Here is a 13,106-nt window from a genome sequence, read left to right as displayed (position 1 = left end):
CCGCTCCTCCCCAGACACCCACCCGGCATCACTTCACAGCCCTCCAAGGATGTCCAAACCCTCCGTGTAACCTAAATGGGTTCCCTTGCCACGAAAGCGTACAAAATGTTCACAGGACTCGGCAGAACAACCATCACTTTCCTTTGGATCTGGACCAAGGGTTGGGAACCATTCTTCGGAGCTACAAACCACTGTGACCTCTAGTCATACGGATGAAAAAGGGGTTGGTAAAGTGTTCCAAGTATCTTGGCACTCCCTAACCTCTGCTACCTTTATTTTCTTATAAAAGAATAAGATAAGCATCCTCTGGAATCACTCGGACTTTATAGCAGTCTGAACTCAACAGCTGTGCGAGTTGGTTGTCATTTTTCCTCTAACTTATGGGAAGAGAGGGGCAGTCGCCAACTTATTTGCTAGTGTGCGCACTGTGGATTCGCAGAGAACCACTTTTTCTAGGTGTGTTTGAGCTGAGGTTGTGCATGCAGGAGCCAGTGCCGGCAGTTCTGCTCACAGCATTTGCAAATGCAGAATTATTAGATGCATGTAGTTCAGTTACGCAGCAGAATGTGTTACAACACAGCCCGATTTCCAGCCATGGAGAAGTCCTCTCGCTCCAAAACACAAACCCACATTGGCTGGGTAAGCAGAAGCACTAACGCTCGGCTGGTTTTTTTTAATGTATCTTACGATTGTTCCTTATTAATTACATCCCATGTTCTCATGTAGCCTTCCCAAGAATTTCTCTTTGCTATTTCTGATTATATCCAAACAAAACGAATCGCAGGCTATAAAACAGAAGAGCGGAAGATGGTGCCATGCAATGGTGCTAAAAGATACACTGACTTTCCTAAAGGGAATCTGCCCTTTTTCTCTTTCCTGTGCTTGCTCAGAGCCTGAGGGTTATGTTTGCTGTTCAAAGATGGAAGAGAAATTCTTTAAAAAGCAACAAAATAGGGAGTGCAAAAAGCCCTGAGGCTGTAACTTGAATTATTTACAAATGTAGAACAAGGTTTAGAGGAGGTAAAATCCCAGTGCATCCTCCAGAGGGTACCTGGGGGTACCAAGGTGGGTGCACATGGGTGCTCAATCCATGGTAACACCCATCAGAGTCCTCTCTTGTCTTTGAAAGCAAGAAAAATATAAAATACAAACAGGATGGAGTAAGTTTATATTCAGGGTCCTTGAGCTGTTTTAGTCAAACTTCCTCGTGGTTTCAGTAGCATTAAATAGGACCTGGTGGGGAAGGGCTGGAGCATCCTTCCCTGTGTGCCCAAGATGTTCCTCAGGGTCTGAAGAACTTGGTCCTAAAAGAAACCTCCCCACGCCAAGCTGGCCAAGGATGAAGAAACCCCAGGCAGTCCTCACCAGGTCAAATGAAGCCATCTAAAAGGGATTTCAGGGGTAATTTCTGCGCTGACAGCTGCTCAAAGGCTGAGATAAATCACGCACAAAAGACACCTATTTTTCCTCTGTTGGTTATAAAGTGAGAGCATTTAGGACTAGGCTCAGAGCTTAAAATTCGAGATGATGAATTCCACCTTCTCAAACCATCTGCGTCGGCCCAGCGTATCATTAACAGCTCGAACAGGAAAAGAGCAGTGTGGATCAATCCTGCTATTAACATCAAGCCAGAATGTGACCCGAACGTGATCCTTAAATAATAGCTGTGCCCACAGCGGCGATGAGTGGCAAATCCTTCCATGCCCTGGAAAAACAGAAATATCAGCCCCTGGAATCACAGTGCGTCACTTTAAAGAGTGAATCTCGAGCAATTTCATTCTGTTACCCACGATAACAAGCAAAATTGATTACAGGCTCCTAAAATACTACTCTATTATGGGGGGATTTGTTGTTGGGTAAGGACAGAAGATCCCTAAGGACTGAGGGGGTTTTCTGCGGGTGCGATCTGCATTTTAACTTCCCTGGTGAGGTCTCACATTTTAGAGCTGACACTGGAAGCAAAGGCAGCGGGTTTTCTGCCCCAGCTTTCCCTTCGTGCCTTCACAGAGCGAGACACGGGACCTCACACCAATAAACTCCTCCAGCCTTTGCTCCCTGAAATATGGAAAACTTCAGAGGAATGGTCTGGGCAGGACGTAGGAGGTAAATTCATATTTATGCTTTTCAGAATGTGAAAAGAACTGTATAACACAAGTCTCCAAGGGCTTTGATCCATGCGCGGGGCACAGACGTGTCCCTGCATTGTTCCCCTCGTTTGCTTCTCACCGTCATTTCTCTGAGATCAATAATGCAATTTGTAGACTGGTCTGTTCCCTGGCAACACGTGGCTTGAAACAATTCCTGCAAATTTCCTCTGCCATTCACCTCCAGTTGAGCCCAGCATCAAGTGGCTCTTTTCTCAGCCCTGGTAGATGTTTGTGTTTTGCCTGCCTGTAAGTTAATTAATTACTGTTGCATTTATATGTTGGAGAGCAGTGTAGGGGAAAGGGACCTGGGGGTCCTGGGGACAGCAGGGTGACCATGAGCCAGCACTGGGCCCTTGTGGCCAGGAAGGCCAATGGTACCTGGGGTGGGTTAGAAGGGGGTGGTCAGTAGGTCAGAGAGGTTCTCCTGCCCCTCTGCTCTGCCCTGGGGAGACCACACCTGGAATATTGTGTCCAGTTGTGGCCCCTCAGTTCCAGCAGGACAGGGAACTGCTGGAGAGAGTCCAGCGCAGCCACCAAGATGCTGAAGGGAGTGGAGCATCTCCCGTGTGAGGAAAGGCTGAGGGAGCTGGGGCTCTGGAGCTGGACAAGAGGAGACTGAGGGATGACTCATTCATGGGGATCAATATATAAAGGGTGAGTGCCATGAGGATGGAGCCAGGCTCTTCTCGGTGACAACCAATGATAGGACAAGGGGTATTGGGTACAAACTGGAACACAGGAGGTTCCACTTAAATATGAGAAGAAACTTCTTCCTGGTGAGGGTGGCAGAGCCTGGCCCAGGCTGCCCAGGGAGGTTGTGGAGTCTCCTTCTGTGCAGACATTCCAACCCGCCTGGACACCTTCCTGTGTAACCTCATCTGGGTGTTCCTGCTCCATGGGGGGATTGCACTGGATGAGCTTTCCAGGTCCCTTCCAACCCCTGACATTCTGGGATTCTATACACAGCAGCGCATCAGCCAGGAGCAGAGGGAAGCGGCCAGGTCTGCTGTTCTCCATCAAAGAGCTCTCTACCACATGAGGCATCCAGCCTTCCCAAAGGCGGTTCTCACCACTGTTGTCTTCTCCTGGGACCAGCCAGCTGGGACCACCAAGTTGAGTTTCTCCATGACCAACACAGTTCTGTTCTGTGGAAAGAAACTGAGGTGTGTTTCATAGCCAGATGTCTGAGAGGGGAAAGCATGTCCAAACACGGGGTCTCCTTCACCCAGCTCCACCCCAAACACCCAAGCTGGTTGACTTTTCTTGACTTTCCCACCCCAAAAGCTTTGGTATTGACTTTATTTTACTACCTCCAAGGTAAGAAATCCTCCCAGCTGGAGCAACCAAACTATCCTGGCTGTGTGTGCCATCAGAGGCTGGTGACAACCATAGAGCCCCATGAAGGCAACTTACACATGGTTCGTAAAGCAAATTTTTCTTCGAGTCTGATGGCATCGCTTGCTCCTGCAGCAACAAAGGGAGAAGGAGTAGTTATAACCATTATTAATTTTCTAATTGGGGAATGCAATGCCAAACAAGCCACAGGAACTTCACCTTAGGTGGCTGCAAATCCTCAGCAAGGGACAGAGCAGAACCCCGACCAACACCAGCGGAGCTAATCTGAGGATGGATCGGCTTTGTCACAGAAACTGGAGACACAGGACATCCCCAGAAGCCAAGGGGAGACACAATTCTTCACTGATAGAGACAAGTATCTTAATTAGAGTTGCACCGCCACAAAATATCTGCTGTTGCACGCTAGTGCCAAATACTTGCAATAAAGTTACCAGATGTTGTGCTGCAAACAGACTTTCTAATCTCACCCCTACCTGCACTGAAAGCAACAACAAAAGTTAAAACTCATACTGTGAAAGCCAGCAATCAGCTTTACATTTTTGTGAAAACAACGACTGGTCTGTGCTGGGTACCACCCAAACTTGGCATCCTTGCCAGAGGCTGCTTGTCGCTGGGATTTAAAGCACAGCCAAAGAAAACTCCCCAAATCCCAAATAACACAAGTTGACATGGATTCATGACATGTGACAGGCAGAGAGATTTCTTTGTTAGCATTCGATACTACGGGCCATAAAAAGAAATATATAGATATATATAAGTTGTGCAGGTCTCGTTGGAGCCAAACTGCAGCATCACCTGTCAGGCCATGGGGGAGTAGAATCAGAGAATCAGAGAGTTTGGGTTGAAGGGACGTTCCCAGCTCCCCCAGTGCCCCCCCTGCCATGAGCAGGGACATCTTCACCAGCTCAGGTTGCTCAGAGCCCCATCCAGCCTGGCCTGGGATGTCTCCAGGGATGGTTCATCCACCACCTCTCTGCCCAACCTGGGCCAGGCTCTCACCACCCTCAGGGACAACAATTTCTTCCTCATGTCCAGCCTGAATCTCCCTCCTTTAGTTTAAAACCATCACCCCTTGTCCTATCGCAACAGGCCGTGTGGAAGAGTCTGTCCCATCTTTCTTATCAGCCCCTTTTAAATACAGAAAGGCCACAATGAGGTCTCCCCGGAGCTTCTGTTCTCCAGCTGAACACCCCAACTCTCTCAGCCTGTCGAGTAGCTCAGGTAGAAAACAAAATTCTGTGGGAAGGCACTTTCCCCCCCGATGTCCCTGTTTACCCTCCTCCTGCGCTCCTGCCTGATACAGCAACACGATGCTCGCAAGGCAAACAAGGCTTTTACGCTGGTTTTATTGGCTGGGCTGTGTTGCAGCGTTGTTTTCTTTCATAGTGAAGTTATACTATGGAGCAAGTGCTGGAAAAGCCATAGAAAGTGTTCTTTAGGAGGTGGGTGGGTATTTTATCCATTTATAGTACAAACGTTCTCCCTCTGAATAAACTCTCAGCTTCCTGGGGGTTCAGCTCTCCCTCTGAAGTCCAACAGATTACCAACACCCCAGCACACCTAGGAGGTAATTTACAGATCTTTTTATAAGATAAAGGGATTGAAACACTCTGTCAACTACAGAATTAGGGAGGTGAGTGTTTGCTACTTTGGATTATATCCCCCCTGAGAAGCTGACAGACGTTACCCATCATTTTGGGTCTATTTTGTTGCTGCATCTTTCCAGCAAGTAGCATCTTTGTGTTAAGTGTGGAGTACCGGCAGCAACAGAGGTAACGGAACAGGATTGAAGAGAAATGGCAAAAATCGGCTTTTTGGCACCGCAACACGAGGAGCACGGTCGCAGCAGAGCGGGTCAGTGGATGGAGCCTTTCTGCTGGGGAAGGGAATGGGTTATAGAACATTAGACATTCCATTCAGCAGTGCGATCTTCCCTCTCTGCTTTTCTGAGCACTGGAGGAACAAACACCACCAGGCAGGTCCCTTGACACAGTTTCCAGGTTGGCTTTTCTAAAGTACCTGGGTTTCCAGCAGAAAGACAAACTCGGGACGAACAAGCATTTCTGAAGAATTCAGTGAAATTCTGTAAAATTATTCAGGGATCATTTTTAAAGAAAAACAGCCAGTTGAGATTTAAACTCTTTTCACTCGAAAACCCATCCCATGCTTTGTGTTCATTCCATTTCCCGGTGGCTGTGGGTGATGGAGGGGAATGCGCAGCTCTGCCCTGAGTGTGTAACAGAGCAAACCCCGTGTTCGATGGAAGAAACATAAAAGCATCATGCAACGATTCTCCCAGCCAAAAATCAACCAGTTACTTGCTTCCATGATCGCAATAGCTTCTATTTTATTGCTGTGGACGGAGCAACTGTCATCATTAAAAAATTCGCCGCTGCAGACACCATCATGGTCATGCAGCTCCGATACAAAGCTTGAAATCTGATGTTAGAAAGTTTTGGCACGTCAGCTGTAGGGGAGCAGTGAAATCAACTGTCACCCCAAGGCTGCGTACACTGGGTCTCATGAAACCCACAAGCATTACCCAGCAAAGATTAAACCAGGAGAAAAGTGAACGGGACCTGTGGACATGCAGGATGGTGCCTGACGTCCCCAGGGATCTCCAGGAAACCACCCACTAAATTCAGGAGCCTCCCCTTTAACAGACCTTTGGTGTATTTGTTCAGAAGAGCTACAGATTGCAAACGGCCGGCCATTGGGAAACTCTCGTGGAAGTTTATTTTGGATGTTTCCTCCCTCCTCCAGGAGCCAAAAGGACTTTGGATGCTTCATGGAAGCAGCTGTAGAACCCGGAGCAGATTTGTGCCTGTGGGTGGAAGCAAAGTGGGGACAGAGGACAGACATGGTCCCAATATCAGGAAGCACAACTGGCTCTGATGTCCCCAGCCCAAGGTATAAATATCTTGCTTGGGTAATTTTACACGGCCTTTACATAGACGCCCTGAGCAGTCATCACCAGGGAACCCAACAGAAAATGGATTATATGTAGACAAATGAAAACAAAAAGCATCTATTCGCACCCAGCCCATCTCCCTGAACCTCGGTCGAGATGCTCAATTCATCATCCAAACAACCCAGGCTCGCAGGAAAAAAACAAACCACCAATAAACCATTACACAGTTCACCAAGCTCAGAGTGATTTTTCTATCTGGATGTTTTTCTTACCAATGCAATTCCATTCTCCTCCAATACACCCAAGTGTGGAAATACGCTTTACTCCCTAAAAAGAAATTCCAGTCTCTGATACAATTTCTTTCCAAAGAATGTAGAAAAATCACTGAATTTCCTCCACTGTGTCAACACAAAAAATGAATTCTTATTTACATTAATCATTACTTGCTGCCTATTATCAGTATTAAACCAATAAAATGTGTAACAATAGATAAGAACTATGGGTGACAAAAAGCATTTAAATGTACAGGTCTTCAGGTTTTTCTCTAGTTGTATTTACCATCCCTGGTTGACATCATGACCCCTTTTCTCTACATCCAGTGGAAAAAGGAGCTGTTCTCCAAAATGACATGTAACTATTGCTAAAAATGTCTAGCAAAATGCCTCCCACACTACGATCTAGTGGCTTACAGAAGTCCCACCGAATCTTCGATCTGTAGATTTCAACGTTAAAAATGTCTTCTAAACAGTCTTCTCCCTAATAACGTGAAGAGAAATTAATGAAAAAAGGAGACAGTGAAAGGATGTGTAAACCCAGGGAAGAAAAAGCCATAAATTATCATAGAACTTTTCAGTCTTGGTTGTTATGCTAAAAGAGTTGAATTATTTTACCTTATCTAAAAAAACCAAAGTTTCAAAATTTGATTTGGCTTCCAATACATTTATTAGACATACCGCCTCTTCTCCAGAGAAGGTAAATACGCCTTACGATTTGTAGGAAGAAGTTTGTTTCCCTTCATTACAAAAATGACAAAGGCGCCCACCACCTTAAACAAAGCAACGTTTGCATTTTATTTAGAAAACCCCGGACATTACATAAAATACAGACATTTTCAAGTTGCGAGCACTTCCTGCTGAGCGTGGACCAGAGAAACACATTCGCGTAGGCTGGAACGGCTCATTTTTGCACGTTCGACCTTCCGAATTCGGCTGCTGGCCCTGGTTTTCCCGATCAGGCCGCTCTCTGCCGCTGTCACAGCCGCACATGTTGAAAATGCAGCTGAAATCCTTCAATGCAGCACCGTGTTAAACTACGTTCCCTTTTCCTGAGTGTCCTTCTCCCACCCGTGTTTGCAGTGGGCAAAAGCAACGGCGCAGAAGCCGTAACTTCGCCTCTCTAAACCACATGAGAGTTTCTGTACCCACTTTATCCTCCCCAGAGGGCCTAATCCAGGTTTAGCATCAAATCTTCACAGCATGGGGCCCACAGCTCTGCACAGAGTGGGGCTGAGCTGCCAGGTAACAGATCCGCGGGTTAGTTTCATAATCAAGCTTTGTGCTCTTAACTTGCAAAAGATGGAGAGAGCGGATTCAACATTTCCATCCATAAATGATAATAAAATACTTTCTAAAAGACTATTTGGAGCGAGACACCCCTTTGCTAGTGCTCCTTGAGCAAGTTTTTCAATCTAGGGCTATTTAATGTTATCAGAAAACAGAGGCTGAGAAGGTACCACACGGCTTAGCTTTGCTTGAATGCAAACGCTGACAATCTGACATTTGCGGATTGATCTAAAGGCTTTGGCTTTTTGGATAAATTTGAGTCCTCTGAGTTTTGCTCCTGGTTCTTTTTCGCTTCGTCTTCATCGGCCGTGGGACGCTTGCGCTTTTTATCGTCTGTTAAATCATTCAGTGCTCCTCCTTTGGCTTTCTCAGTCCACGCCTTTGGAGAAAGCACATCGTTAAGCAGAAAATTGCAAATTAGGCCACAAAACTCGCCACTTTATTTCATGCACTTTCCTTCTCTGATTATAAGGAAACACTGAAATGATTCCTGTTTAAGAATTAATAAGGATCAAGTTGGGAGCAATTTCCTCACTTCCCTTTTTTCTAACAACATTCTCCTTCGAAACTACACTTCATTTGAGTCTGTATATGAAATTGAAGCTCTTAATTATCTTTCTGGACAAACAAGAACCCCAAAAGGCTTTAGAATAAACGTAAGCCCCAATGAATTAAGTCTGGCTATGTCACTTTCAGCCCCTTCCCTTCTCTGTTATTTCTTCATCGACTACATTTCTCCCACACGCCCCATTTTGGAACAGCTGCTTTCTGCTATTACTAATTACTCAGTTCCTATTTTCATTAAGTACAGGTCGTATATTGTGGCACAATTCAACTCCATGAAGGTGGAGAAGCGTGGAATTTAAAGAAAAGATCCTAAATAATCAAGTGGGGAGAAAAATTCTCAATAAAACAGCATTAGAGAATGTTTTCTTACCATCCTTTCTTCTGACGACAGCATTCTGAATCGACTCATACCTTCTTTTATTATCTCTGCTTCATTCAGATCAGGATTATCTGTCAAAATGTTTGCTCTGTTCTCTTCTAGCCACATCTGGAATCCCGTCTTCGCTCTAAAAGAAGCAGACAAAAAAAAGCCCATTTAAGGTTATAGGAAAACCATATCCCTCAAAACAACATCTCCAAATCACACCTAACTGGAGTTTTTGTGTTCTTGAAATAAAAGACATATATATAGTCAGCATTGTGCCTACAGAACATGCTGACGAGGCAAGACTAAGTCAAGCATTTTTATTAAAACTGTGATATATATGGAGATTAAGGTTTCAGTTTCGGAATGACAAAGCATAATGGTTCTTTTCCTTTCTGACAGGATCCCATCAACCTAAAAATAGAGCACGTATATTAGCAGGTTTCAGCTAATCCTTTTCACAATTCTCCTTGCCGCTTGTTTCAGAACATTATCTGCAAAGGTTAATGAAAAGAATGCTAGTCCAAATGAATAATAATTACCTTCATCTTCCTCAGTTAAATGAAGTCTAAATGAAACCTGATTATAATAATACAAGTTTCATGAGGACTGGGATTGTTAGAAGATACAGCTGCTCCAGGGGACAGGCAGATTAGTCTCAGCAAGGAAGAGATGTGTGCTCCTTAGGTGATATAAGTTTTTCATTTGTTTTCTTTAAAAAAAACAAGCTAAACTAAAACTTTTACACTTTCACATAAATCTTTAGCTTTTAGGCATCCTTCGAGATCTGCTAGAGATGTTTAAACTTCAAGTATTTCCTAGACTTGCAACTGGCACAGCAGCACAGTTTCATTTATTATATCATTCAAAGGTCATTATCAGATGCATAAGCAGCATCAAGGCAAAATTGTTGCTCAGAGCCCTAAAACTACATTTTCCGTTGTTCATTTATTATTTACTCACACATACATTTGTGAAACTTCTGCACTGAATACCACTGAGAAAGACTGAACAAACAGAATGTTTTTCCCTGTTCTTTCAGTGGAATCGTAATGTGGCAACTTGGAAATCCAACCAAGGTGTTTTACGCGGGCTTGTTTGATAATACGCGCAGCACACGCAGCAGTTTCACTAAATTTCTGAAGTGAGTTCACAAACGTGACAACGTGTGAGCTACAACTTCAGTCTTGAGGTTATGCTACTTCGTACAGTTCCACGTCTTCACAAACTAAGTAGTTTTTGGACTTGCTATTCTGTCAAAATTGGTACGCAGCATTGAGACGCAATTGTCCGTTCACCTTCTGTTTTCAGTGTTCTCCTGTGCAGCGACTTTGACTTCACGGGGCTCGTTTCCTGCTTTTTCTTCTCTTTCTTCTGCTGTTTTTTCACTAGAGTTCGGTGTACGAGTCTGGAAGAAGGAGGCTGCTGAAGCCTAAAGACATTGACGTTAAAACAGAAGACAAAAGTAAGGTGAGAACACCTCACGCTCAGACAACCATCCAGCCCAAGAAAAAACACGCCTTTCCTAAAACCATAAGAAATACTTGCATTAATGTAGCACCTAATCCATCCCATTTCAGCACAGATGATGTTTAGTTAACACTTTAAAACAAAAGCACAAGATTCCGTGCAGAATGTGATTTCTACAACTGATTTTTTCTTTCCTGTTTCACATGCTTTTAGATTATTTAAGCGTCCTGCAGAAACCATAAGATGCCTTAATCAACAGGGCTTCATACTTGATCAAAGCTGGTAAAATTCAATTTACCGTTCTTTGCCCACGGAAACAATATACAAAGACTAGAAACGTTACCTGCTTGGACTTGGGTTTGGGAGTCAGAGGTTTTATAACGAGATGGTTCTGCTTGGTTACAGCTCGACTGCCAGACAGAGAAGTTTTCTTTGAGTATTTGCTCATAGTGTCTAGAACATTTGCTGCGGGGACCACTGGGTCCTTTTTGTTAGATGCCACCTAGCAAAACAAATATTTAATTCATTTTCTGTCATGTTCGCCCCCTCTGTCCCTCCCAGCTACTTATACTGTAAATATAATAATTTGTTGTGATTTTCAGAACACCACAATCAAACCATCTGCAAAATTCCTACCTTAAAGGGATTCACGCGTCCTTGGCTGCTTGATGCAATTACAACTATTGGATAGCAAAGAAAAAGGAATGTTAAAATGTGTGTGTACACGCACCTCTATATATATTTAAATCTATGAAACAACATGCACATTTTAGATGAGCAGATGAACCAACATTAGCCCCATTTCCAAAGAATGAGGATAACACTCATTGAGCGTTTCAGCCTCTGTACAATGAAAATCAAAGAGGAAAACTAAATCCAAGGCATCAACTACTCCACACCAAAGAAGTTTCCACCAGGCTTGAAAGTGGTTGGATAAAGGTAATTACATTTTAATAGCCCCGGGGAGGTTATACATGTGCTCAGCTACTATCAGCCATCAGAAATGCCACACTGAACCAACAGCTTACAATACAAATCCACAGGAAGACCCGGGATTTCCTCCACCCCCAAATCCGTTTCTACTCCTATTATTCCTGCGAGGGGGTGGGCAGGGGGGAAGCAGCAGCAGGAGGTCACGTTCTGCTCCTGCCTGCCCAGCTTTGGTTGTATGGCACAGCTACCAACTCTGCAACCAATAAATGTGCCTCATTAGTGAAATAAATCACTTGATCATTGTTCTCATTTTTCCCTTGTCCCAAAGAACGTCTTCATGACACAGCCAGGCAGAAAATGGATTCTGCAATTGGCACAGCTGAGGCGACCAGAAGAGTGTTGTGGAACATCATCAGGTGACGAAGGCATCGACAGGAACAGGGAACCTCTTAGAAATGGGACAGCAACAATCAGCGCAAGTTCCCACTTGACAATGCTGTTATACATTGAATTTTAGTGGTAATGGGAGAACGGAGGATAAAAACAGGAGGAGGTGTAGCGAAGCATGTCAAAATTCTCATCCTGGAATAAACAGAGATTCACTCACCAGATTTCGGAGTTGTCGCCTCTGCTGAAGTGACACCTTTGGAGAAAGGATTTGGCCCTTCAGAAAAAAGAAAGAGATATGTATTGAAGCGCAATAAAACGTAATAGCGTGATTTATTAATAACGAAACCTCCAACAGACACATAAGTTAGAGGAAAACAATCTAAAGCATGACTTCTCATTTTCAAATTGTACATACACTTTTACAAAAATGATTTATTTTGTTCCTGAAACCCAAAACTTATTCTAGTCCCTGCTGCACCTGCAGTTTCAAAACTCAGCGAAACAAATGGGATTATTTTCTAGTTGTGTAAGTGGCTTCTACATCCAACCTCCTGTACTTCACTTGTGACAGGTGCTGTGTCTGTCTTTCCTAAATTTTATGTCAAAAGCACAAAACAACAGACAGAAAATCAAGTTGTTGCATAGTCCTACAGACTGAGTTATCCAAACTACGAATTCTCTGGGAATTTTCCAGAAACCCTTATTAAGGCTGTGAAAGACACACGTAGGTAACTTCCAGCCTAGTCAGAGAATATATTTTTCCTTACTCTGTTTAGGTACTTCGGGTGTTTCTTCTGCTTCCTCACAACCATCAGTTTCCTCAGCATCTTCCATTTCTTGGTCCTGCTGAACATTTCTGATGGGCGGCCGACTCCACTCCCTGGCAGAGCTGCTGTAACCAAAGGCAAGGAATTCATCAGACAGGATGTGGTCACCACATTCAGAAGGAAAACTGGAACAATGGAAGGATAACTAACTTACCTCATTTAGGAAATAACAACAATAACATTTGGCACTTACTTGCATTATACCTCTGATAAAATCGTGATGATTACTAAAAATATAACACAGATTCCTTCACCACATGAGTTCACAGCCTGAAGTGGTACCCATGTAGTTTTAAAAAAGACCACACACAGCTATCAATCTGCCCCAAATTCACACTTAATTAAAACAAACGTGCGCGTGCTGGCATTCAAACAGCTCCGCAAGTAAGAGGAAGCGCCCGAACAGAAACAGCAACTCTTGGCCACCTTCATCGGAGCGCCTGACAACATCACGACTGTCGCCAGAACACTTTGCCACAAATACAAACGCAAATGTAAAACACCTTCCGTAATCTCCATTTAAACACATGCACCTCCGATAGCATAAATAACACCAGGTCACTTTTCTACAGTCATGAA

General features: G+C 44.1%; 1 protein-coding gene across 4 annotated transcripts in view; it reads right to left on the bottom strand.

Moving 5' to 3' along the window:
• Window positions 1–7,460: 7,460 nt before the first annotated feature.
• WDHD1 (WD repeat and HMG-box DNA binding protein 1) overlaps window positions 7,461–13,106 on the bottom strand; it is a 31,319-nt gene continuing 25,673 nt past the window's right edge. For 2 of the 4 annotated variants that reach the window (XM_065063153.1, XM_065063154.1), the window contains exons 20-26: window positions 12,468–12,589; window positions 11,918–11,974; window positions 11,014–11,057; window positions 10,721–10,879; window positions 10,206–10,339; window positions 8,914–9,049; window positions 7,461–8,355 (exon numbers count right to left, since the gene is read on the bottom strand). In XM_065063153.1, coding sequence (XP_064919225.1) covers window positions 8,155–8,355; window positions 8,914–9,049; window positions 10,206–10,339; window positions 10,721–10,879; window positions 11,014–11,057; window positions 11,918–11,974; window positions 12,468–12,589 — 853 coding nt within the window. In that variant the 3' untranslated portion in view covers window positions 7,461–8,154. Of the gene's footprint in view, window positions 8,356–8,913; window positions 9,050–10,205; window positions 10,340–10,720; window positions 10,880–11,013; window positions 11,058–11,917; window positions 11,975–12,467; window positions 12,593–13,106 lie in introns of all 4 variants that reach the window. The other 2 variants (XM_065063151.1, XM_065063152.1) reach the window with 1 other exon arrangement.

Source organism: Columba livia, chromosome 5 (assembly GCF_036013475.1).
Source record: "Columba livia isolate bColLiv1 breed racing homer chromosome 5, bColLiv1.pat.W.v2, whole genome shotgun sequence".
Lineage (NCBI taxonomy): Eukaryota > Metazoa > Chordata > Aves > Columbiformes > Columbidae > Columba > Columba livia.
Note: the sequence above shows the minus strand (reverse complement) of the source record. Positions and strands in the feature narration are given on the sequence as shown.